A 25,277-nucleotide genomic window follows, 5' to 3' on the forward strand; every position below is an offset into this window, starting at 1 on the left:
AAGTTTAAGTATACCCATATCCTGAGTACCAGTAAAGGAGTTTGGGGATGAGTACAAGGATCACTGTGCAAACACTAAAAAGAATGGATTCACACGTTCCCCTACCACGCCCCCCGTCACCCAGACACCACCTAAAGAAAGGAACCTCAAGTCTTCCCGAGAAGTGTTGAAGAACCATAACCACGCCCCCATTGTTCCATCATAATAACTTGTTTTCTTTCCCGACCCGGACCCCCGTCCCCAACACCAAAACCCTTAATAAGCAATTCAAAGTATCTGACCTGCAGCGAAGTGCAGGGGAGAAGACTTCCGGCCGGCCATGTCCTTAGCATTCACGTTTGCCGCGTCCACCAGCCTCTTTACCCGGGACACGTCCCCATTGCGACAGGCCTCCAACAGTTCCCGGAGGGCCCCGCTCACTGCTGGGACCCCTGGCCCAGGTCCTGCTGCCCCAGGTCCCAATGTTGCTGTGGTGCTAACTCCGGCCGCCTCGGGGCTCTCCGACAAGCTCGATCCGGGGGAGGATGGAGAGGAAGATGAGGAAGAAGTCGGGGAAGAAGAGGACGACGGTGAATTGTTACTGCCACCGCCGGCTGGGCTGGGAGCGACCCCGACGGCAGATGAGGCAGGAAGAGCCGGGACCACGGGAGCTGCGGCGACGGTACAGACTGTGCTCGTGGTACTGCAACAGCTGGTACTGTCAACCGGGTCCGGGGATCGGGGCCTGTCGGGCGGATCCCGACTGCCATCCCCCTCCGGCAGCGCTAGGCCGTGCCGCGGGGAGGCGAAGGGGGCCAGGCCACCCACCGTAGGGGAGGCTGGGGTGGTCCCCGGGGCCAGGCCGGGGCTGAGTGGGGGGGGAGGTGGCGGCGGCGGCGCCGAAGCCCCTGGGGCGGGCTGGAGCTGTTGTTGATGATGGTGGTGATGATGCTGAGAGCGACGCGACGCCGCCATCTTCAGACTCCCCCAGCACTGTCACTGCGGCAACGGCCCCACCGCCCGCCCTCACTTCCGACTGCTGGACCAATTAGCACCCAGCGCACAGGAAATGATGCTGGGAGCGGTGGGCGGGGTCAGAGAGTGGGCGGGAAGTATTGGGAGCTCCGAGAACCGCCGCGGAAGGGGGCGTCGCCCTGTAGCTGAGGGGCGGGCTTTGTGACTCCTTGGCGGGCTGGCCGGGGAGTTTTGAAAGCTGGAGCCAGCCTAGGCTTAAACGGGAAGCTTTTCCTGCCTTTCTCACTTTTCAGCCTGCTTACCTTGCCCTGTTCCGTTCAGTTGCCAGGTCTTCTTCAGTCTTCCTTTTCTTGCTCCAGAGCCTGCTATTGAGGTGGAACTCTGTGCAAGGTATGTGTCGTTTATCAAATATCAAGTGCCCTTGTCTGAAAAATGGACTAGTATCTACCTCACAGAATTGTTAGCGGGATTAAATGAGCTAACATATACAGAGTGCTCCGTACGTTAATAAAACACAACTATAATTAGCCCATTGGTAAATTTTATTTGAAATGCAGACTTTTTCCCCTCCCCGTCCCCCCCAGTTAATCCCTTGGTCTCTCTATCCCTTCTCTATGAGAGTTCACTTTATGTATTGTACTTCGTTAATATCCCATTTTAAAATAGTGGTTCGGATTGCCAGGATTGAAATTCAAGCTCTGTCGTGAACGAGCTGTGTAAATTTGGACAAGCTATTTAACCCCTCTGTGTCTCAGGTTCCCCTCTGCAAAATGGAATTAATAGTTCAATAAATGTTACCTATTAAAATTGTGGTTTTTTCCTATTCTATTATCTCTGTACTTTTATTTCTCACCTTAAGCTTGACCCAAATAATTACGAATATGTTCCTTTCTTTTGAATTCTTTTTAGCTGACCTTCTCATGTCTGTTCCTCTCATCCCTCCTCCCTCCCCCTCCCAAACTAAGATAAAAACCTGACTGCTCTCCATCCATCACTCACCTTCAGAAGCCATTCTTCAGCAATTACTTTATCTCTTTTTCCTCTGCCTATACCTACTTTTTTTGTCTACCATCAAAAGAAATGTACCAATGAATGGGATAATCTCAGTAAGGTCTGCATTTCCTGCCTCCTGTTTAATAGTAAACTAGGCATTTTGGAAATTTAGACAAACAGCATTATTCCAAGAGAGTGGACACAAATGGAGCTTCTGTGTCTTAAGAAAAACCCAAGATTTAGATGGGTCAAGTAGAAATTTCGCTTCGCAAAATACCAAACTATGTGATAAATTTTTCTTTCACATGTTCATTATGAAATATAAGTGTGATGCTAATATTCCCATCCACATAAATAGGTAAGTTTCTTTAGGACTACCATCTAAATACAACAAGGTCAGGAACATAATATTATGAGTGACATTTATTGTCATCTAGTCTGGGGTTGCAGATTATAACTCTAACATTATCCATGTGTTTTATAAATTTGTGCTATTGTTCACATATTGACAAATGTGTGGCTGGATAGGAAGACTCCATCGGTGTAACTAAAATCTGTCCACAACACACGTTCTCCTGGTTTTGAATCATAATGCACAACAGAGGGTGGCATTAAGGAGTGGGGGTGAATCAACATGATGCATTAGATGCCCATAACTCACCTTGTGCCCCCTTGACTATGACCTTCTCCCTGAATGGGAAACATAGGAATTATCTCACTGGGTACCCTGATGGCCAGTTACTCATAGATCACAAGAAGTAGTAATGTTCACCCGAATTCAAAATGCATCTAGCATGTCTGTTTATCAGTACAAAATAAATTTTAAAGTTTCTGCTGGTTGAGATAAAAAGGCTGAATTGCCTGAAACTATTCTACTGGTAAACTGTGTCTGAAAATGCGTTCAATCAATTGGAAATTGCTTTTTTCCCCTCCGCTGGAAAGTAGTAAAAGTACTTAACATTAAGTATTTATAAGGTTTGGGTTTATATGGACTAACGTTGAGCTCTAAACATGAAAAAGCAGATACCATTACCCGATCTTTTATAGCTAAACAATTCCATGAGGGATGCACTGTACCCTCGTGAAAAGAGCAAAGCTTATAGTAAAACAAACCTGGGATTGAATCACATCTCTAATGATTACTAGTTGCCTAGTCTTGGTAGATATGCTTCAGCTCTGTCATTCTAAAATTCTGATTTTATTGTAGCATTGTCGTGAGGATTAAAAGTCCTGGGTGTTTTGTAAGCACACCTTGATTGTTAGTTTCATGCTCTAACGTGTCATACATAAAGTGTTAATAGCCACTATCGGTAGCTGTCTCCTCACAACTTCCTTTACGACAAAGATAATGACTAGAAATAAATAGCCACTATTTTACATGTAACAGGAATCTTAGGCAGAGAAAAATCAGGTTGAATTGTTTCTTCATCTGAAAATTCAAGATTTCATATGGGCCCTGACTGTTTCCAATAATTGTTGCAGATCAAATCTGTGTAGCATCTTACCATTTTCAAAAATGTTTTCAGAAAAATCATGTCCAAGTGGTATAAAAATGTGAGCACATAGCACTCTCTTAAGCCATGTTGTTGATACAAAGGAAAGAGCCACCAACTCAAAGGTCACTCACCTTCTGGACCGTGTTGTGATGTTTGTTTTTCCCCCAAAGGACACACTTTGTAAATTACACAATTGTGAACTTGTGCAGTCTCCATATTTCAATTAGACTTGGTGTGTTTATTCCATTCATATGCTTCCCAGTAATCTGCTCCACATTCACGTTCACTGGTAGTGGCTCCAATCTACTAAGTCCACTTATTGTTTGATGCTCTGTGCAATGCCTCTTCTGCAACCACAGCCCAAGCTAAAGCTATAGTTTGGCTGAGGCAGTGCCATTTCCTCACCTGGGCCTTAGAAAAAGATAATGTTATCCTTATGTCATTTAATGCCCATGGTGCCAAAGGGCCAGATATCTCTATGAAGATATTACTACTAAGCTAAGAGAATTTTTAGCTGAAGTTTCATCCAGAAACCCGGGAGAATCTTTTTTTGTAAAGCTATAGGTGGGCAATAATTCCAACAGCTGCAATCATGCCAACCACATTGTATCAGAGAAAATTTTATTTGAAAAGCAAAGCAACTATTACAAGGCAGGAAAATTACAGTAATTTAAAGATCCCCTATATATTAGTTTATTAGCATCCCCCCACCCTTGGAAATTTTCAGTAGCTTTATATCTTTTACACAGCAGGGTCCTCTGCATATTGCTCACAAGACATCCATAGTCTGCCCTTTTGATAACTTGGCTTTTCTCCGAGTATGGTCTGTACACTTGGGAGGAGTATTGAGTTGAGCCAGGAGTGTTAGTTCCAGGCAGAGAGGCAATATAAATATAAGACAGTAGTTAAGAATGTGGATTCTGCATTTAGACTGCTTGGATATGAATCCTAGCTTTGTCACTGGCTAGTTGTGTGTGATTAAAGGATGGCCCACCCTATGTTCTAACAGGGATAAATAAAAACCTACTTGCTCTACTTTAAAAATGGTAAACTAGCTTTCCTGCCCAAAGCATTTCTTGTAAACATTTTTTCCACAAGTAATTAAAATCGTACATATATACCTCATTAAGGGTTAGCATGTGGCTTCCTCACGCAAAAAAGATAAATACCTGGTCATAAACAAGTTTAGAAAAGTTCCCAAAAGTTCTGGAATATATTGATGAGGAATGATATAACTAGCCAATAATGCATATGTAATGATGTAATATGAAATGATGGCTTACAAAACTTTGCATGTAGCCAATCAGAATAGGGCTGATGCCGCTGCTAACCAATAGATTGTGAGGCACACCTGGAGGGCTCAGCCTCCCCAGCCACAACACAGGGCCAGCCAGCCAAGCCTTGTTGAGTGTTGATTCCTGCGACTGTCAGGGGTTGCAGGCTCCCACATAATGATGGTGAGCCGTCTCCTACCTCCAGTGGAGATTGGAGCAAAGAACTCTGGGAGCAGAGATCACCAGACCTACTGGCTGGAAATAAGTGGCAGCCCAGGGAGCGAGAGGCACTAGTCCATCCCAGAACAGGATTCCACCCGCTTCTCCAGGCGCTGACTCCTCTTGCCTGCTGGCATTGTTTGGCTTGTTGAAGGAAATAAATGAGTGAAACCTGTTTGAGTTAAATGGTGTGTGTGTGTGTGTGTGTGTGTGTGTGTGTGTGCAGTTTCTCTTGTTGCGCATTCCTTCATATCGTCTTTGTTTTGAAGATGTTGCTCAAAATAAAACATTGAATAATCCAGAAGTTATTCAACCTCTGTAAACGCATCTGCAAGGTGGGGATATTAAGAGTTGTGAGAAATAAATGAGTTAATATATGCCACGTGCTTAGAACAGCTTCTGGCACATGCTAAATGCTATGTAAATGTCAACCGTTATTATCAAAAACTGGAGAAGGCCTCTGGTATGGGACATTAAAGGCTACCTGGGAGACAGCACTGGTTTTGCCTGTCTAATAACAAACAGGTTCCTTTTCACCCAATAATGTTGATATGCAGCCTCTCGTACATACTTCTTTTTTCACAGTGTCTTAAAGGAAGGTCTAATAATCTTGGGAACTGGAAGGGGAAAGGCAGCTATTCCCTCCTGGCTGTAGTCGTGATGTGTGTGCTGGGTGCAGTGGGGGGTGGAGACTCTGCAAAGAAGGGATGCTCAGCCTGGAACTTCGTGCATCTCTCCCTCAAAACATTCTGTCCACAGTACTGAGAAACCACAGTGGCTATAGTGTGGGAGTCCACCATAGCGCCCTCAAGGGAAACCAACACAGCCATGGTTCCTGAGGGCAGTGACACATGGATGTCTGCAGAAATCTCCCACGGAAGTTGAGCTTACCACCATAAGTCACCAAATACATGAGAGGGGCCTACAGCATGAGAGAGAAAATGCGAACCCAACAAATGAAAGGCCCTGTATCAGAGAAAACGTAATAGAACAATCCAACATTCATTTTTATATCCAAATAATAGTGCCCCAAAGATAGCCATGCCCTAATCCCTGGGATCTGTGAATATGTTACCTTACATGGCAAAGTGGATTCAAGGTTGCAGATAGAATTAAGACTGCTAATCAGCTGACCTTAAAATAGGGAGATTTTCTGAAAAGACAATCTAAGGAATGGGAGAAAATATTTGCAGAGGATGCGACTGACAAGGGATTAATTTCCAAAATATATGAACAGCTTATAAAGCTCAATATAAAAAAAAAACCCAATCAAAAAATGGGCAGATGTAAATAGATATTTCTCCAAAGAATACGTATAGATGGGCAACAGGCACATGGAAAGATGCTCAACATTGCTAATTATTAGAGAAATGCAAATCAAAACTACAATGAGGTATCACCTCACACTGCTCAGAATGGCCATCATCAAAAAGTCTACAAATTATAAGTGCTGGCGAGGGTGTAGGGAAAAGGGAACCCTCCTTCATTATTGGTGGGAATGTAAACTGGTGCAGCCACTATGGAGAACAGTATGGAGGTTCCTTAAAAAACTAAAAATGGAGTTACCATATGATCCAGCAATCCCACTCCTGCACATATATCCAGGAAAGATGAAAACTCTAATTCAGAAAGATACATGCACCCAAATGTTCATAGCAGCACCATTTACAATAGCCAAGACATGGAAGCAACCTAAATGTCCATTGACAGAGGAGTGGATAAAGAAGATGTGGTACATATATGTAATGGAATATTACTCAGCCATAAAAAAGAAATAATGCCATTTGCAGCAACATGGATGGACCTAGAGATTATCATACTAAGTGAAGTAAGTCAGACAAAGACCAATATCATATGATATCACTTATATGTGGAATCTAAAAAAGTGATACAAATGAACTTATTTACAAAACAGAAATAGACTCACAGACATAGAAAAGAAGCTTATGGTTACCAAAGGGGAAAAGGGGGAGGGAAAAATTAGAAGTTTGGGATTAACAGTTACACACTACTATATATAAAATAGATAAATAGGGCTTCCCTGGTGGCGCAGTGGTTGAGAGTCCGCCTGCCGATGCAGGGGACACGGATTCGTGCCCCAGTCTGGGAAGATCCCACATGCCGTGGAGCGGCTGGGCCCGTGAGCCATGGCCGCTGAGCCTGCGCGTCCGGAGCCTGTGCTCCGCAACGGGAGAGGCCACAACAGTGAGAGGCCCACGTACCGCAAAAAAAAAAAAAAAAAAAAAAAAAAGATAAGGATTTACTATATAACATAGGGAACTATATTCAATATCTTGTAATAACCTATAATGGAAAATAATCTGAAAAATGTATATGTTATATAACTGAATCATTTTGCTGTACACCTGAAACATCGTAAATCAGCTATATTTTAACAACATTATAAATAAATAGGGAGATTTTCCTGGATTATGTGGACGGCCTAATGTTATCACAGGAGTTCCTAAAAGTGCAAAAGGGTGGCAGAGGAGATTGCAGTGATGCAATGTGAGAAGGACTCAAGCAGCCATTGCTAGCTTTGAAGATGAAGGTAGGGAGCCACAAGCCAAGGAATGTGGGCAGCAGCTAGAAGGTGAAGGTGAGGAAACAAATTCTCCCTTAGAGCCTCCAGAAAACAGTGCAGCCCTGCCAACGCCTTGATTTGAGCCCAGTGAGACCCCTGCCAGATTTATGGCCTGCAGAACTATAAAATAATAAATTGGCGTCATTTTAAGCTACTAATATGTAATAATTTGTTGCAGCAGCAATAGAAACTAGAGGGCATTGGAAAATCAGATGGTATGAAGCCCGCTGCCTATTTTTCCACATGACAATAGGCTGAAGTTGCATAGTTGCTGCTACTTGGTATTGCCAGAGGGCAATTGTTCTCTACCATTCCTTTTGTTGATTTACATCTAGATGACTTTACTCAATAAAGACCTGGCCCCTATAGGCACGGGAGTGTTTTCTAAGTGCCAGGTGCTATACCAGGAAGTGATTACCAAAATGAATTAGACATGGCCCTCAACACTGAGTGTTTATGGTCTAGTGGGGGAGATAACGTCAACACGATGTGAGTGCTCCAAGGCCAGTACATACAGGGTGCTCTGGAAACACAAAGCAGCCTGTAACCCAGCCGTGGGTGAGCACTCAAGGAGGGGATGGTGCCATGTCTCAAATAATAAGATCCTACCTTCAAATAGCAGCAGTATCAGTGTCACTGTACAGTACTCACTACATATCACATGTACATGACCTATAGTGCGTTATGTCTTAAGTGCCTTATCTTCATTAATTCATTTAATCTTCCCAGTAACTCTACTGTTTTTAAATGCATTGCACAGATGATAAAAGTGAGGAACTGAAAACTTAGGTTGCTTGCCCGAGGTCACAGGACACTTAATAGTGTGGGGTCACCATTTGAAGCAAGGTGTTTTGGCTCTGGTGCCCGGGCTTTTAACACCTACCCTCTACTACCTTCTATAATAACTCCAGGACTTTTGCTTGGATGCCAGGAGTGAAATTAATGCCTGTGCACACAGTGAGGCCCAAGTCTCTTCTGGAGCTTTATCTTGCCCTGATTTGCAGAGATACTAGTTCTCTTCAAAGGTAAAATAACTCCCTTTAGCCCCAGTGTTTTCACTGGAAAAGCTTCTAAGAAATGGCTGTGCTTTAAGGAAGCATAGGAAGTAGCCAGACAGGTAGATGAAGGAAGAACAAGGGAATCCTTGCCCTCTTCTTTTCTCTGTGTGTATGTACTTCCTGGGTAATTCCATCCATACCCACGATGCTAATAACACTCATCAGGTAGTCTTTTTTTTTTTTTTTTTTTTCCTACGGTACGCGGGCCTCTCACTGTTGTGGCCTCTCCCGCTGCGGAGCACAGGCTCCGGACGCGCAGGCTCAGCGGCCATGGCTCACGGGCCCAGCCGCTCCACGGCACGTGGGATCCTCCCGGACCGGAGCACGAACCTGCATCGACAGGCCACCTCTCAACCACTGCGCCACCAGGGAAGCCAGGTAGTCACTTTTTATTGAGACATTTAAGGTATGTCAGGTTAGTTTTAGCAATCATTAAGCTCAACCACAATGAATGAAGCAGATTTTATCAGGTTAACCAAATTCTTCAATGTCATCTATCCATCCATTTGGTCATTCATCAAATATTTTTGTGTGCATACCAAGTGCCAGGCACAGTTCTACATTCTGAGAATATAGCAGTGAACAAAACAAAACTTCTTGCTCTTGTGAAACTCATATATCCACCCAAGAGACATAGACAATCAGCAAATAGGTAAAACCTATAGCCTGTAGGATGGTGATAAACAATGCTACAGAAAAAATGAGAGCTGGGGAAAAGGGTGTTGGAGGTAAGGGTTGTAATTTAAAGGAGCAAGCATGGGTATATCTGGGGGAAGTGCATTCCAGGGGAAGGCAACAAAAAATACAAAGGCCCTGGGACAGGAGATAGTTGGCTTATTCAAGGAACACCAAGGAAGTTCATGTAGCTGGAGCAGAACGAATGAGGAGGTGAAAAGAAATAGAGTCAAAGAATAACAGAAGATCAGATTGTATTATAAAGTCATAGCAGAGCTGTATTGTAAGTGAGATGTTGGCCACTGAAGGGTTTTGAGCAGAAGAGTGGCATTATCTGACCTCTATGTCTAACTGCTGTATTGAAGACAGATTATAGGGTGGAAGAGGCCATTAAAATGTAAGAGATGATGGTGACAAGAAAAGAAGTATGAATGACTCCAACGGTTTACCTGAGCATCTGGGAAAAAAAAAAGTTGCCATTTATTACCTGGGGAACAGTTAAGGGAGAAGATGAGGAGTTTGCTTTTGGACTTGTTAAGTTTAAACTTGTTATTAGGCATTCAAGTGTAGATAGTTGGGTATATGAGTCTGGAATTCAGAGGAGAAGTCAGAATGAAGATATAAACAAGTGTGTCATCAGCATATAGACAATTTCTAAAACCATAAAACTAGATGAGATCACCAAATGAGTCACTATAGCTAGAGAAGAAGTCCAGGGACCGAGCCTTGAGGCATTCCAATTCCACTGCTGAGAGAAGCAGGCAACGGAATAAAACTAGTAGAATGCGATATTCTGGACACCAATGAAGGAAGTGATTCAAGGAGGAGAATAGTAGATCAAATTAGAGACCTCAGTTCTTCACCCCTCCCTGTGTCCGTACTCTTTGCCATATGACTTTGTAAATACTCCCCTTAAAGATAGAGCATATTCACCAGCCCTTTGATTTTGGGCTCAAAGACATGATTTTTTAGGCCAACAGAATGATGGTGGAGGTGCCCATGCCAGTTCTGAGTCTGGACCTTAGAGGCATCCTGTGTTTGCACTTGCCCTCTTGCAGTCTATCATCAACAAGAGAGAAACGACCTAGTTAACACGCTGGTCCAAGAAAGATTAGAAACTTACGGAACAGATCAGAACCCATCCTGCCACTTGGAGCCCACCCAGCCCAGTTGAGCCAAGCCTACATCAAAAAACCCCTCGTGTGACCCACAGATGAATAAGCAAAAATGTCTTAAACTACTGAGTTTTGGGGTGGTTTTTTACAGAGCACTTTTATAGCAATAGTTGACTGATAACAAGGAAAACAAGGAGATCATAAACTGTCAAATATGACTGATAGGACAAGTAAAATCAGGACTGAGAACTGACCATGAGATTTAACTACGTGGAAGTTACTGGCAACCCTGAAGAACTGTTTTGTTGAAGCGTTGAGGTGATAGCTTGAATGGAGTAGGTTCAATAGCATGTGGGAAAAGAGGGATTGAAGAAAAATAGTAAAGGCAAATTTTAAAATAAACTTTAGTGCAAAGGGAAGGAGAGAAATAAAGTAGCAACTGGAGGGAGGAGTGATGTCAAGAGAGGGCTTTTTTTAATACAAAAAAAGAATGTATATATGTGTATAACTGAGTCACTTTGCTGTACACAGAGACTGGCACAACACTGCAGATCAACTATACTTCAGTTAAAAAATTAATAATAAAAAAGAAAGGGCCTTTGTTTATAGATGTACTTTTATTTTCATATTTGTTTTCTATTTTATCATGTTTTTATTAATGAATAAATACTATTTATATCATTTTATAGAATAAGTTTGCAGATGTTTTCAGATATTCCATTAAAGTAGTTAAAATACCATTGACTTATTCTACCCAATTTCAAACATTTAGAATATCATATTTGCCAATATCCTCTTTTTTTAATAATAGCTCTATTGAGATACACTTCACATACATTCAATTCACCTATTTAAAGTGTACACATCGGGACTTCCCTGGTGGCACAGTGGTTAAGAATCCACCTGCCAATGCAGGGGACATGGGTTCGAGCCCTGGTCCGGGAAGATCTCACGTGCCGCAGAGCAACTAAGCCCGTGCACCACAACTACTGAACCCACATGCCACAGCTACTGAAGCCTGCACGCCTAGAGCCCGTGCTCCACAACAAGAGAAGCCACTGCACCGTAACGAAGAGTAGCCCCCGCTCACTGCAGCTAGAGAAGGCCCACATGCAGCAACGAAGACCCAGCGCAGCCAAAAATAAATTAAATAAATAAATAAATAAAAATACTGACAGAATTTTAAAAAAAAGTGTACATACCAATGGTTTTTAGTATATTCAGAGTTGTGTAACCATTGCCACAATCCCTTTTAGAACATTTCCAGCAACCCAAAAAGAAACCTCATACCCATTATCAGTCACTTAAAAGGGAAGTTTTTAAGATGGAAAAAATAAAAGCATATTTTCATGCTGATAAGAAGAATCTAGTAGAGAGGGGGTAATTCATGATGCAGTAGATAGAGGGGAGAATTTCTGGGGCAATATGTCCTCAAGTAGGTAAAAGGGATCAAATCTAGAGGACAATAACTTACAGCTCATCCTTAGTATCACAAAAAGGCAGAGTGTATGGGCACAGAAGCAATACATGGCTATACATGGTGGGAGATTGAGAAAGACTCTTGATCGCTTCTTCTTTCTTAGTGAAATAGAAAACAGAGAAGAAAGACTGTCTTTGTTTCTCCTTGCATCTCACTGGCCCCAGTTGGGTCACATGCCCATTTCTAAATTAATCCCTGTTGCCAGGAGAAATCCGTGCATTGATTGACTTGGGCTTGTGCTCCTGAACCAACCAACTCTAAGGAAGTTGGGCTTGAGCTAATCATGACCCCCTCCGGGGATCAGTTCACCAAATGGCATGGCTCATGTTGAATGGGAGAAGGTGGAATGGACACTGTGGAGTCACAAAAATGTCCTCCTCACTTTTCACAATCACAATTCATAGCACAGGCTGACCTCAAAGCCCTAGGCAGAGTGTACTAGTTTCCTTCGGCTGCTGTCATAAATTTCCACAAACCTAGTGGCTTAAAACAACACAAATTTATTCTCTTGCGGTTCTGGGGTGAGACATTTGCAATCCGTGGCGCTGGGCTAAAGTCAAGGAGTCAACAATGCTGGTTTCTTCTGGGGACTCTGAGGACACAATGTTTATTTGAGTTTTTCAGCTTCTAGTAGCTGCCAATATTCTTTGAGAGACAGAAGGTGACGTCATGGTGGAAGCAGAAATTGGAGTGATGTGCTTTGGAGGTGAGGGGGTCACAAGTAAGTTTCGCTACGACTCCTCTTGCTTCACTCTTAGAAAGACCATTGTGATTACATCAGACCCACCCAGATAATCCAGGATAATCTCCCCATCACAAAATCCCTAATTTAATCATATATACAAAGTCTCTTTTGCCATATAAGGTCACATTCATGGGTTCTGGATTTAGGATGTGGGAATATCTGAGGAGCCATTATTCAGCCTACTACAATGAGAATGCCAAAGAGCCCCTCATCTGAAGAGGAGAGAGAGGCTGCCCTAAGGGGCAGATTTGGGTTAATTTACCACATGGAAGGAGCAGGAGAAGACAAAGCATCATATTTAGTCAGAGAACTGCGAAGGGGTTAACACTGTCCTTCCTCAGGGGCATGTCAACTTCCTAGCTTCCTATGATAATTTTGTCCACAGAGATCTAGATTGCCTTTCTTTTCCGTGAGACATCACACTGGCCCATCACATTGAGGATAGTATTCTGATTGGACCTAGTGAGCAGGAGTTTGTAATGACTGTGGGCTTATTATTAAGACATTTGCCTGTCAGAGGATGGGAAATAAATCTGAAATTCAGGGGTCTTCTGCCTCTGAAGGGGCATGACAAGATATCCCTCCTAAGGTGAAGGATAAGTTGTTGCATCTGGCCCTACTACAATCAGAAAAGAGGCACGACGCCTAGTGGGTCTCTTTGGATTTTGGAGGAGACATATTCCTCAGAGCGTATGACTCCAGCCTATTTACTGAGTGACCCCCAAAGCTGCTGGTTTGGTCCAAAACAAGAGGAGGCTCTCCAACAAGTCCATGATGATGTGCAAACTGCTCTGCCGCACAAGCCAGCAGATCTAATGGTGCTTGAAGTGGCAGTGGCAGATAAGGACGCTGTTTGGAACCTTCGGCAGCCTCTATATGTGAATCCCAGCACAAACCCTTAGGGTTTGGGAGCAAAGTCCTGCCATTCTTTGTGGATAATTATTCTCCTTTTGAGAGACTGGCTTGCTCCTGGGTCTTAGAGAGACTGGCTGCTTATGCAAGGCTCACCAATTTACCATGTGACCTGAACTGCCCATCGTGAACCAAATGTTGTCTGACCCACAGAGCCATAAAGTTGGGCCTGCACAGCACACTCCGTAATCGAATGGAGCTAATATATAGGAGATCGGGCTTGAGCAGGCCCTGAAGGCACAAGTAAGTTACACGAGGAATTGGCCCAAGTGCCCATGGCTGCCACTCTTACATTATTTTCTCCCAGCCCGCATCTGTGGCCTTGTGGGGAGTTCCCTAATGAAGAGAAAACGTGTGCCTGATTTACAGACGGTCCTGCACAATATTCAGGCACCACAATATGCAAGAGCACTGCAACCCCTTTCTTAGTGGTAAAGGGAAATCCTTCTGTTAACTAAAACTTTGAGGAGCGCACCTGCTTGGCCATTTTGCTTGGAAAAAGAAATGGCCAGATGTGCAATTACATACCAATTCATGGACTGTGGCCAGTGGTTTGACTGGATAGGTAGGGACTTGGAAGGAGTATGATTGGAAAATTAGTACAAAGAAGTCTTGAGAAGAGGCAGATACAGATAGACCTCTCTAAGTGGGTAAAAAACATGAAGATATTTGTGTCCCATGTCAATACTCACCAACTGGTGGGATTTTAATAATCACGAGGATGGGATGACACGTTCCGTGGATACCAGTCAGCCTTTCCCCCAGCCCCTCTTGTCATCATCCAATGGACCATGAACAAAGTGGCCATGATGGTAGCGATGGAGGTTATGGGCTCAGCAGCATAGACTTCCACTCTCCAGTGCTGACCAGGCTATAGTCACTGCTGAGGGCCCAGTCTGTCAACAGCAGACACCAAAACCAAGTCCCCAGTGTGGCACCAACCTGACGTGATCAGCCAGCTACCTGGTGGCAGGTTGATTACACTGGATCACTTCCATCAGGAAATGGGCAATGTTTTGTTCCTACTGGAATAGATACGCTAGATATGAATTTGCCTTTCCTGCATGCAATGCTTCTGCCAAAACTGCCGTCTGTGGACTTACAGACTGCCTTATCCACTGTCATAGTATAAGGATTGCTTCTGATCAGGGAGCTCATTTCACACTAAATGAAGTGTGGTAATAGGCCCACGCTCATGGAATTCACTGGTCTTACCAGGTTTCCCATCGACCTAAAACAGGTGGCTTGGTAGAACTGTGGAATGGCCTTCTGAAGAGAGTCAGATATAAGCGCAAGTTAGGTGGCAATACTTGCAGTGTTGGGCAGTGTTCTCTGGGAGGATGTTTATGCTCTAATTCATCATCCAATATATGGTGCTGTTTCTCCGATAGTCAGGATTCATGAATCCAGGAACCAAGGGCTGACTGAATCACTTTCCTATACACCTGAAACTAACACAACATTGTTAATCAACTATACTCCAATATAAAATAATTTTCAAAAAAAGCAGTAGTAGGGCTGCAATGATTGTTGTTGACTGACATCTATCTGACAAGTTGGTGGCTGGGCCATATAGATTGTTAAATATTTTGAATATCACCCCTGCATATGGGTCCTCACACGCATTGGGTTGCACATATGTACAACTCTACTATGTTGAAAGCTTCATGGAATCACACCTCCAATAATAGTAGTTCTGTTATTTTGTACAAAACTGAAAATCTCACAGATATCCAACAAATACCAATCAGCCAGTTAGGTGCACTGTGTATTCATGAAATACCATCATTGATTACCAAGATCTTGTTATAAATGGTGAGTGGTATTATTGGCATTAAAATCATTGAAGAAGCTGCCCCCGGGCTTCCAGGGTCCCTGTGCTTCTAGAGGGAGATAGAATGCAGCATAGTTGGTTTCACTCTGTGAGCAGGGTGCCCAGAATCATATCACAATCTCCCTTGGGAGAGCTCCATGCCAACCCAAGGGCACCCGAGGAGAAGTTCTTACGAACACCAGTGATCTGTATCTTGATCAAGTGTCATCTCAGCACCTAACTTGGACAGAACATTTGAACATAGGCTGGCGGTTACAGCACTGCCATTTGGATTTATATCTCAAGCGCACATACACTTCATAAAGGGATCTATTCTATTATCACAAAAGTTTTTCTTGGATTCCATTTCTAGTTTTTTAGAAAAAAAGCAGAGAAAGAAAATGGATAAAATGTGACTAATGTGGGTAATTATCTTTACAATTCTCTCCAATACAGTACTCTCAAGTTCTTTTTATTGTTTTTCTTTCGGCCCTCTGAGAAACAAATCTCTCTGGCAATTTGAACTTATTGAAAATCTTTAGATGTCAGCCAACCCTTTCTAAAGAGCGAGAGAATCCTTACAGCTTTTCTCAAGCAAAATAAGAGGTGCTCAACTTTAATTATACAAAGCTTTTATTGATTTGGCTGACAATATCTTAAGCCTTGATTAACATTGGAAACTCATAATCATCACTATTCAGACTTGGAGAAGTGGAGGAGACCCAAAGAGGTCAGCTACCAAGGGTGGTCATCATTAGGGGAGGGGGAGGTGCTCCAAAGTGACAGAGACATGGATTAAGATAGGGAACCCAGTGGCTCTTGGTCGCTGTTGAGAATACACAGGGTGCTTGTTGGTCATGTGAAATCAAAGCAGATGTAAGTAATGAGAAGGTAAGAGTTTACTAAATGAACTTCTTTCACAGGGTCTACTGCCGTCATATAACAAGAATGATATCAATAGCATCCATTATCAAGTACCTGCTACATTGCTTCTCAAAGTGTTGCTAAGAAACGGAGCCTATGGAGCGCCCGTGGAACCCCCTTAGAATCCACTACCCTCAGCTGTCTGGCTTGAAAGTCTGTGTTCTTCTTATTTTATTTCCTATTTTACTTTCCTTGAATGCCTGGCTTCTCCATTGCCAGGGATATTAGGATATTACTGAATCAGCTACACAGACGCTTTCCCACTATGATTTATTACAATCAAGTACCACAGGAAACAAGTGTGTAAGAGGATAGTTGGAAAAAATACCTTTCAGACAACCACATCTCACTATTATTTCCCTTTTGTAACACAGACTTGGCCTTACCCATCTACAACAATAAAATATGGTCACATATTTATACCCATATTTATATCCTTTCACTTGCCAGATGATTAAGAAGTCCAGACTTTCCCTAGGTGTCTCCTCTCCAAATATTCTCTAGAACTCCCAGGGGTGCTTATGACTGTTAATGAGTCAGTTCTTCCTGCCTGCTGCTTCCTGCTGGGAGGGTGAGAACTCAGAAATGTTGTTAAGGTCAGACTTCACTGTCCTTTGATGCTAAGAAGGCCTGGTCTGTTTGTCTTGGATGTCTCCAGCTGTGGCTTTGCACCTTATATAAGTGGAATTGTACAGTCTTTGTCCTTTCATGGCTGGCTTATTTCATTTAGCATAATATGTTCAAGGTTCATGCATGTTGTAGCTTGTATCAGAATTTAATTCCTTTTTTTTTTTTTGTGGTACGCGGGCCTCTCACTGTTGTGGCCTCTCCCGTCCAGAAGCGCAGGCTCAGCGGCCATGGCTCACAGTCCCAGCCGCTCCGCGGCATGCGGGATCTTCCCGGACCGGGGCACGAACCCGTGTCCCCTGCATCGGCAGGCGGACTCTCAACCACTGCGCCACCAGGGAAGCCCAGAACTTAATTTCTTTTTAAGGCTAAGTAATATTCCACTGTAGGTATAGAGCACATTTTATTTATTCATTCATCTGTTGATGGACATTTGGATCATTCCCACCTTTTGGCTACTGTGGATAATGCTGCTATGAACATTGAGGTACAAGTATCTGTTTGAGTTCCTGCTTTCAATTTCTTTGGATATATAACTAGAAGTGGAATTGCTGGATCATTTGGTAATTCTGTTTAACTTTTTGAGGAACTGCCATATCACTTTCCAGAGTGGCTACCCCATTTTATATTCCCACCAGCAACATGCAAGAGTTCCAACTTATCCACATCCTCACCAAATCTTGCTGTTTTCCATTTTGTTTTTTAAAAAATAATTTCCATGTCCATTCTAATGGGTGGGAAGTGGTATTTCACTGTGGTTTTGATTTGCATTTCCCTAATGACTAATCTTCCATGGGTCCCAAGCCTACTTGGTTAGGAATGCCTGTGACACCCACTGGGCACACATTACTCCCAGCAACCTCCATAGACATTTCCTCACTGGGGTCCCTACTTATGACTGGGCCAGCTCTTACAAACATACTTCAGCAAAAACCGTCAGAGAACGCTGAGGAACATACTTTTAACTCACAAGTCCTGGAGGATATACAGCACACCCAATGGCCACAGTGAGGTCATGGATAGAGAGAGAGAGCTCAGACCTGGGGCTCTGCCTTTATTAGGGTCTGAGAGTGAGGTGTCTAGAGTTTCTTGGGCTCACTCTTTACTGGCTAATTGAAAGGATAAGAGCAGGAATCGTAGCACAAGAAGGGAGAAGTGGGGTCCCCCAAGGGGATAACTCAATCAGTTATCTTGATTACCTTGGGCTTTCCAAAAGGGGACCTTCATGGGTGGGGACAGCCTAGACCCTTATCTGGTTGGTTTGCTAGTTGCTGTGTTATACACCTGGCAATATGTTTATTCAGAATAGTTGTCTTTTGAAATGAATGCCTCGGGAATTGAAAGTCAAACACTTACACTACAGCTAGTGATACTGAGTATCTTTTCATGTGCTTATTGACCATTTGCATATACGTACTGTATATCTATCTACCTATCTATCTGTCTCTCTGTCTATCAGAAATGCCTATTCAAGTCCTTTGCCTATTTTTGAATTGGGTCCTTTGTTTTTGTTGTTGTTGAATAATTTGCATTCTTAACAAATTCCCAGGTAATGATGACCTGAGAATCATACTTTGAGAATTGTTTTAGATTATATATGTCAAGAGATGGAATGCCAGCCTCATTTGTGATACAGAAGACAGATAAAATTTGCTTGGTATATGGTTTTAATCACTTCTTAGGTATCAGCCTTTTGATAATTCATCATCTATGGCTTTCCTGGGATTCTGATATATTACCTTGTTCCCCATGTAGCCACGGTGGATGTCAGGGCAGCCCTGAAATTAAAAAATCCCATTACTATGTCACCCAACACCTTCAACCCCCTAGAGGTCGTACCTGGGTGTGTTATAATGTCATGCGAATACGCATCTTACTAAAGCTGCACCTGAAAGGATGTTACTACTGACCTGAAGATTTAGGAAACTCTTGTTTATACATCATCATGAAGGCTCAAAACTCCTAATAAGTAGGAGTCATTTTATACATGTGGCTTTTTCTTTTTTTTTTTTAAAGACTAATTATCTTAAAGAACCCTTGCTTATTAGACTGAGTTAGAGGAATTATCATTGGCCATGTGAATATGTGTAATTACCATGATTTATTTTGTCAAGTACTGAACATAAGTAAATTTCCTACACTTTTATTGAATTTGAGAAGTTAATTAGTATGACTATTAAGCAAAACCCAGAGATCATTATACATGAAATATTTCCTTATAATTCTAATAAATTGATCTCAAAACCTATTAGGCTTGACATTTCATTCAATTGTCCCTAAACATTTTTCCCTTTAGTTAATGGATCTCTGTACTTATCCTTCTCACTAAAAATATTCTAGATCTATTTAAAAGATTTATAATAGTTCTTGCTGGACACACATAATTAAGTTTGTTTTCTGTGAAAATCAGTGGAAATGTCCTTTGCAATTAGTGGAAAAGTATAATTTGCCTTATTATCGTTACTTAGCATTTTTGTAGCACTTCTTATTCCCCAAGTACTATATAATCACTAGTTCCTCTCGAGCTGTTTTTATGTTATTCATTATAATGTTCTTTTGATACACTATGTGATTTACTTGTGTTACGCCTTTCGATGTAGTTCGAGGGAGAAAGGGAATAAGATGGGCTCTTGTAATACCCTGGGTTGGGGGATCCCCAAGACCACCCCCAGGTTTAATGATTCACTAGGAAGACTCACAGAACTCAATATCTAGTCATACTCACAACTATGACTTATTACAGCAAAAGGATGCAAAGCCAAATCAGCAGAGGAAAAAGGAATATGGGATAAAGTCTGGGGGAAAGCAATCTTCCAAGGGTCCTCTCCCAGTGGAGGTGCACAGGATGTGCTTAATTCCCCCAACAACAAGTTGTGAAGACACTTGCAAGGAGAAAAGGGAACCCTCTTGCACTGTTGGTGGGAATGTAAATTGATACAGCCACTATGGAGAACAGTATGGAGGTTCCTTAAAAAACTAAAAATAGAATTACCATATGATCCAGCAATCCCACTACTGGGCAAATACCTAGAGAAAACCATAATTCAAAAAGACACCTGGGGCTTCCCTGGTGGCGCAGTGGTTGAGAGTCCGCCTGCCGATGCAGGGGACGTGGGTTCGTGCCCCTGTCCGGGAGGATCCCGCATGCCGCGGAGTGGCTGGGCCCGTGAACCATGGCCGCTGAGCCTGCGCGTCCGGAGCCTGTGCTCCGCAACGGGAGAGGCCACAACAGTGAGAGACCCGCGTACAGAAAAAAAAAAAAAAAAAAGACACCTGCACCCCAATGTTCATTGCAGCACTATTTACAATAGCCAGGTCATGGAAGCAACCTAAATGCCCATCAACAGATGAATGGATAAAGAAGATGTGGTACGTATATACAATGGAATATTACTCAGCCGTAAAAAGGAACAAAATTGAGTCATTTGTTGAGACGTGAATGGATCTAGAGACTGTCATACAGAATGAAGTAAGTCAGAAAGAGAGAAACAAATATCATATATTAATGCATGTATGTGGAACCTAGAAAAATGGTACAGATGAACCTGTTTGCAGGGCAGAAGTTGAGACACAGATGTAGAGAACAAACATATGGACACCAAGGGGGGAACACCACGGTGGGGTGGGGATGATGGTGTGCTGAATTGGGTGATTGGGATTGACATGTATACACTGATGTGTATAAAATTGATGACTAATAAGAACCTGCAGTATAAAAAAACAAACAAACAAAAAAAGACACTTGTGAAATGCTGTCTACCAGGGGAGCTCATTAGAGACTCCATGCCCAAGGTTTTTATTGGAAGCTGGTCACAAACGCAGCCTCTGCCTGGCATGTACCATATGTCCAGACTCCCAGAAGGAAAGCAGGTGTTCCGATTGTGATGGCTATCTTCCTGGGTGTCTAGCCTACTGGCCCACCCTGCAGATTTTTGACTTGCCAGCCTTTCCATAATCGTGTGAGCAAATTCCTTAAAATCTCTCTCTCTATATCTCTATCTCTATGTATGTATCTATGTATCTATCTATACAGTAACAGGGAAAAAAGCATAGGGAATGCTGTAGCTTGTTTATGGTTTTAAATGTAACAAGAGTGTTCCTCCAGCCCGGTAGACCCCAGAAATACCTCCCCCCCAGTTTATGAACAAGGTATACATGCACAAAGGTCCATCAAAGGGACCAGAAAACCTTTCCAATCTATCTTAAACCTCAGACTGCGTTACCCCAGTAAAGAAGTTAGTGTCAAAAAACACTGATCCACTTTTGTAGTCCTCAGATGTGTGCTGCTTGCAGTTTCTGTCCTGTGATTTTTCAGCAGATAACATAACTTTCTCTTTTAACTTCCCAGGAAATGCCATGCTTGAAAGTGCCTTGAGCTGTGAAGCATGACAAGAACTAGCACCCAAGAACGCGTCAGGATAAAAACGGTCTGACAGCAGCTACTCCGGGGAATCGCCCCTCTCCTGCAAGCCATCAATGTGAAGATGCTCCTGGGATGGAGAAACGGCAACTTTCCAGGCATAACCGGTGTTTTCAGAATCTGTACTTGTTTACTCGGTAGGTCCAGATAAAGGGCAGACATGGATGGGCAGGGGGAAAACATACGTTTTACTTCTTCGCCATCTCAGGCTTTCATTTTTTTCCTCGTTATTTTGACAGTGTCTTACCTAGTTTCCCTGGATCTTCTCTCCCCTCCCCATTTTCATTTTATTTCATATCTTGGTATAAGATTTGTTTCTATAAACGTGAATCTAGTCATATTGCGTCACTGAGTCCCGACTCACTCTCTGCATTCCACTGAATAAACTCTCAAGTCCTTGGCATTGCGTTGAGAGAACGTCACAGTGTGGCCTGAATTTATTCTCCCAGCCTCATTTCTAGCCACCTCCCTATCAAGGGTGAGTCAGTCATTCCCCTTTGACCCTTAAATCTAAGAATTTACCAGATTTTAAAGCTCTGTGGTTTTGTAAGATCCACTATCAGTAAGATGCATTTTTTTCAAGGAAACTTTGTATTGAAATATGCAAACAAATAAGTGCACAAACCTTAAGTGTATAGCTTGATTAATTTTCTAAACAAACATATACCATCGTTCAAATGAAGAGACAGACCATCACCAACACCCCTATTAGTCTCTTCAGACCCTCTCCCACTCATTCCCTGCCCACTACTTTCTATCACTTGTGATTCATTTTTCCAGTCTTCAGCTCTACGTAAATTATGTTCTCTTTTGTATCTAGCTTCTTTTGTTCAACACAGATTTATGAGGTTTATCTGTGTTAGCATATGTAACAATAGCTGGTTTATTCTCATTGTTGTACTGTGTTCCGATTTATCCATTTTGTTTTGATGGACATGAGGTTGTTTTCATTTGGGGGCTATTAGGAATAGCGCTAATCTCGATATTCTTGTATATGTGTTTTGGTAGCTGCTTGTGTGTATTACAGTTGGATGTGAACCTCGGAGTAGGATCACTGGGCCATGGGGTATGTGTATCCTTAGCTTTAGTAGATACAGCAAACAGTTTACTGAGGTGGTTGTGCTAAGTTATATTCCCAGCAGCAATAAATGAGTGTTTGCCCACAACCTCACCGATACTTGGTTATGCAGTCCTTTTTCATGTTAACCATTTTGGTGAATGGGTAGTGCTATCTCATTGTGGTTTTAATTTGTGTTCCCTGGTGACTGTTGATGTTGAGTAACTTTTTATATGTTTATTGGCCATTTTGATTTTTGTTTTTTATGAAGTGTATATTCAAATCCTTTGCTCACTTTCTTCCTATGCTCACTTTTTTCCTATTGATTTTAGGAGTTATTTATATATACCGAGTTTTACATCCTAGATACAGGAAATTTTATACACACACACATGTATATTTATCCCATTTTGTGTCTTGCCTTTTCACTTTCAATGTTATTTTTTGATGGGCACAAGTTCTTAATTTTACTGAAGCCCAGTGTGTTCATTTTTCTTTTCTTTATGGTCAGTGTTTTTTGTGTCCTGTTGAAAAATCTGCTTGCTCCATTTGTGAAGATATTCTCCCAGCTAGAAGCATTATTGTTTTGCCTTTTATATTTAAATCTGAAATCATCTAGACTTGATTTTTTTAATACGATGTGAGGCAGGAATAACAGTATGGTTTTCCATATGGAATCCAATTGACCCCATTTATTGAAAAATCCATCTTTTCCTCTGTTGTACTGCAGTGTCACCTTTGTCATAAATCCTGTTGCTGTATTTGCTGTTTGTCGATTCTGAATACTGTATTCGCTTCCATCCGTCTGTTTATCTATGCTTGGGCCAATACTTGTCTTAATTACTACAGCTTTATAGTGTCTTGGTATTTAGTAGCGTAAGTCCTCCAGCTTTGTTCTTCAAGGTTGTCTTGGCTATTCCTTTATTCCTCTAAATTTTAGAGTCAATTTGTCAGTTTTCACAGAAATAAAACTTTTGGGATTTGATTGGTATTTCATTGAATCTCTATATCTATTTGTGTGAGAATTTCTGTTTTTATAATATCAAATTTTTAAATTGGTGCATATGGTTTATTCATTTATTTGGGGCCACTTTAATTTTTGTACAAGAGCCTTACAGTTTTCTGTAAGAGGTCTTGGCTAGCATATTGTTTAGGATTTTAGAATCGATGCTCATGAGAGATATCATCCTGTAGTTTTTCTTTCTTGTAATGTCATTGTTAAGTTATGCTGGCCTCATAAAATGAGTTGGAAAGGGCTTCTGCCCTTACGTGCTATGAAAGATTTTGTTAAGACTGTTGTTACTCTATGCTTAAATACGTTTGGATGAACTTAACTAACAAGGCCATCTAGCCTAGCCTGGTGTTTTCCTTGTAAGATAGTTTTAAACTGAGTATTCAATTTATTTAATAGATACACATTTAAAATTTTAAATTTATCTTTCTGTTATTAAATTGTGTTTTTCTTTGTACATTTTGTCTAAATTGTCAATTTGTTGACATGTTATTCGCAATATCTTAGCAGTTTTTAGCATCTATTTAATCCACAGTAATGTCCCTTTTCTATTTGCAATATTCACAATTTATGTCTTATCTCTCTTTTTCTTATCAGCTGTGCTCAATATCTATCGCATTTAAATGTCTTTTCAAAGAACCAACTTTTGACGTTGTTGATTTTCTTTGTTTTATATTTTCTATTTCATTCATCTCCTCTTTCTGTTATTTCTTTTCTTCTACATTATTTGAATGTGATTTACGGTGTTCTAAAAAATTGCTTGTGATGGATACTAGGAAGATATGCATTTAAGACACTTTCTCTATAGTGGTGATAGGTTGCATTATACTATTTGCCTTTCTCCTCATTGTCTTTTGTGGAACCAAAAGCATGAGTTTTCAAATGAGGATCCCCGAAGAAACGAAGTATGAAAACCTTATTTTTTTAGAGGGCAGCTTCTATAATGTAGAGCTGTGGCCATAATTATAACTGTTAATGGAACAACTCAAAATGTTGCCCAATGGTCTGGATGGTAGAGTTCATCTCTCATGCAGCCAACTTACTATATAGTAGGAAGTGACTTATACAAAGAAGAATTAAATACTACTGGGCAGTGGCCTTGGACAGTATGTCATGTTTCATCTCCTTTCGAGATCAATCGATCAATAGAACTGCATTAGTTTCCTAGGCCTACCTTGACAAAGTACCACAAACTAGGTGACTTGGAAAAATAGACATTTATTGTCTCACAGTTCTGGAGGCTGGACGTCCTAAATCAAGACCTTGGCAGGATTGTGCGCCCTCTGAAACCTATAGGGATATGTTCCCTCCCTGTCTCTTCCTAGCCTCTGGGGGTTTGGTTTGCTGGCAATCATTGGTGTGTCTTGCCTTGTAGATGCATCACTCCAATCTTCTGTCTTCACACGGCCTTCTTCCCTCTTTGCATGTTTGTCTCTGTATTCAAATTTCCCCTTTTTTTGTAAGGACACCAGTCATATTGGATTAGGGTCCACCCTAATCACCTCATTTTAACTTGATTACCATTACAAAGACCCTGTTTCCCAATGTCATAATCTGAGGGACTGGGGGTTAGGACTCCAACATAGCTTTTTTAAGTGACAGAATTCAGACCACAACAAGAACAATTTCAGTGCTGGTTGAGAAGCCTCCGCAGGTGGACAAATGGAAAGCCAGGCAATGGAGAAGGAAAGGAAAAATATCCCATAGACAGGCAGGTAAAGCCCTCTCCTTGAATATCGTTCCAGTGATTGAAGTGCTGCTTTACAGGTTCATCAGCCTTCTTGGGCAATACTATTTCCAGCATTTGACCCTATTTGTTTTAGTCCTTGGAGTGAACATCTAATCACATGGAGCTCCCATAGGAACAAAACAAATTGGTCCCGGGACTCAGCTCTATCACTGATAGGAAACCTGGCTTA

General features: G+C 42.0%; 1 protein-coding gene and 1 long non-coding RNA gene across 2 annotated transcripts in view; one reads left to right on the plus strand and one right to left on the minus strand.

The window, feature by feature from the left end:
* TNKS (tankyrase) overlaps window positions 1-1,003 on the minus strand; it is a 176,426-nt gene extending 175,423 nt beyond the window's left edge. Inside the window, exon 1 of the mRNA XM_067721868.1 lies at window positions 282-1,003. Within this exon, the coding sequence (XP_067577969.1) occupies window positions 282-954 (673 nt within the window). The 5' untranslated portion in view covers window positions 955-1,003. The remainder of the gene's footprint in view (window positions 1-281) is intronic.
* Window positions 892-23,815, plus strand: LOC137216078 (uncharacterized). Its single transcript, XR_010939583.1, has 2 exons — window positions 892-1,344; window positions 21,218-23,815. It is a non-coding gene; the product is annotated as an uncharacterized lncRNA (long non-coding RNA).
* The last annotated feature ends 1,462 nt before the right edge of the window (window positions 23,816-25,277 follow it).

This window comes from Pseudorca crassidens, chromosome 21 (genome assembly GCF_039906515.1).
Source record: "Pseudorca crassidens isolate mPseCra1 chromosome 21, mPseCra1.hap1, whole genome shotgun sequence".
Classification (NCBI taxonomy): domain Eukaryota; kingdom Metazoa; phylum Chordata; class Mammalia; order Artiodactyla; family Delphinidae; genus Pseudorca; species Pseudorca crassidens.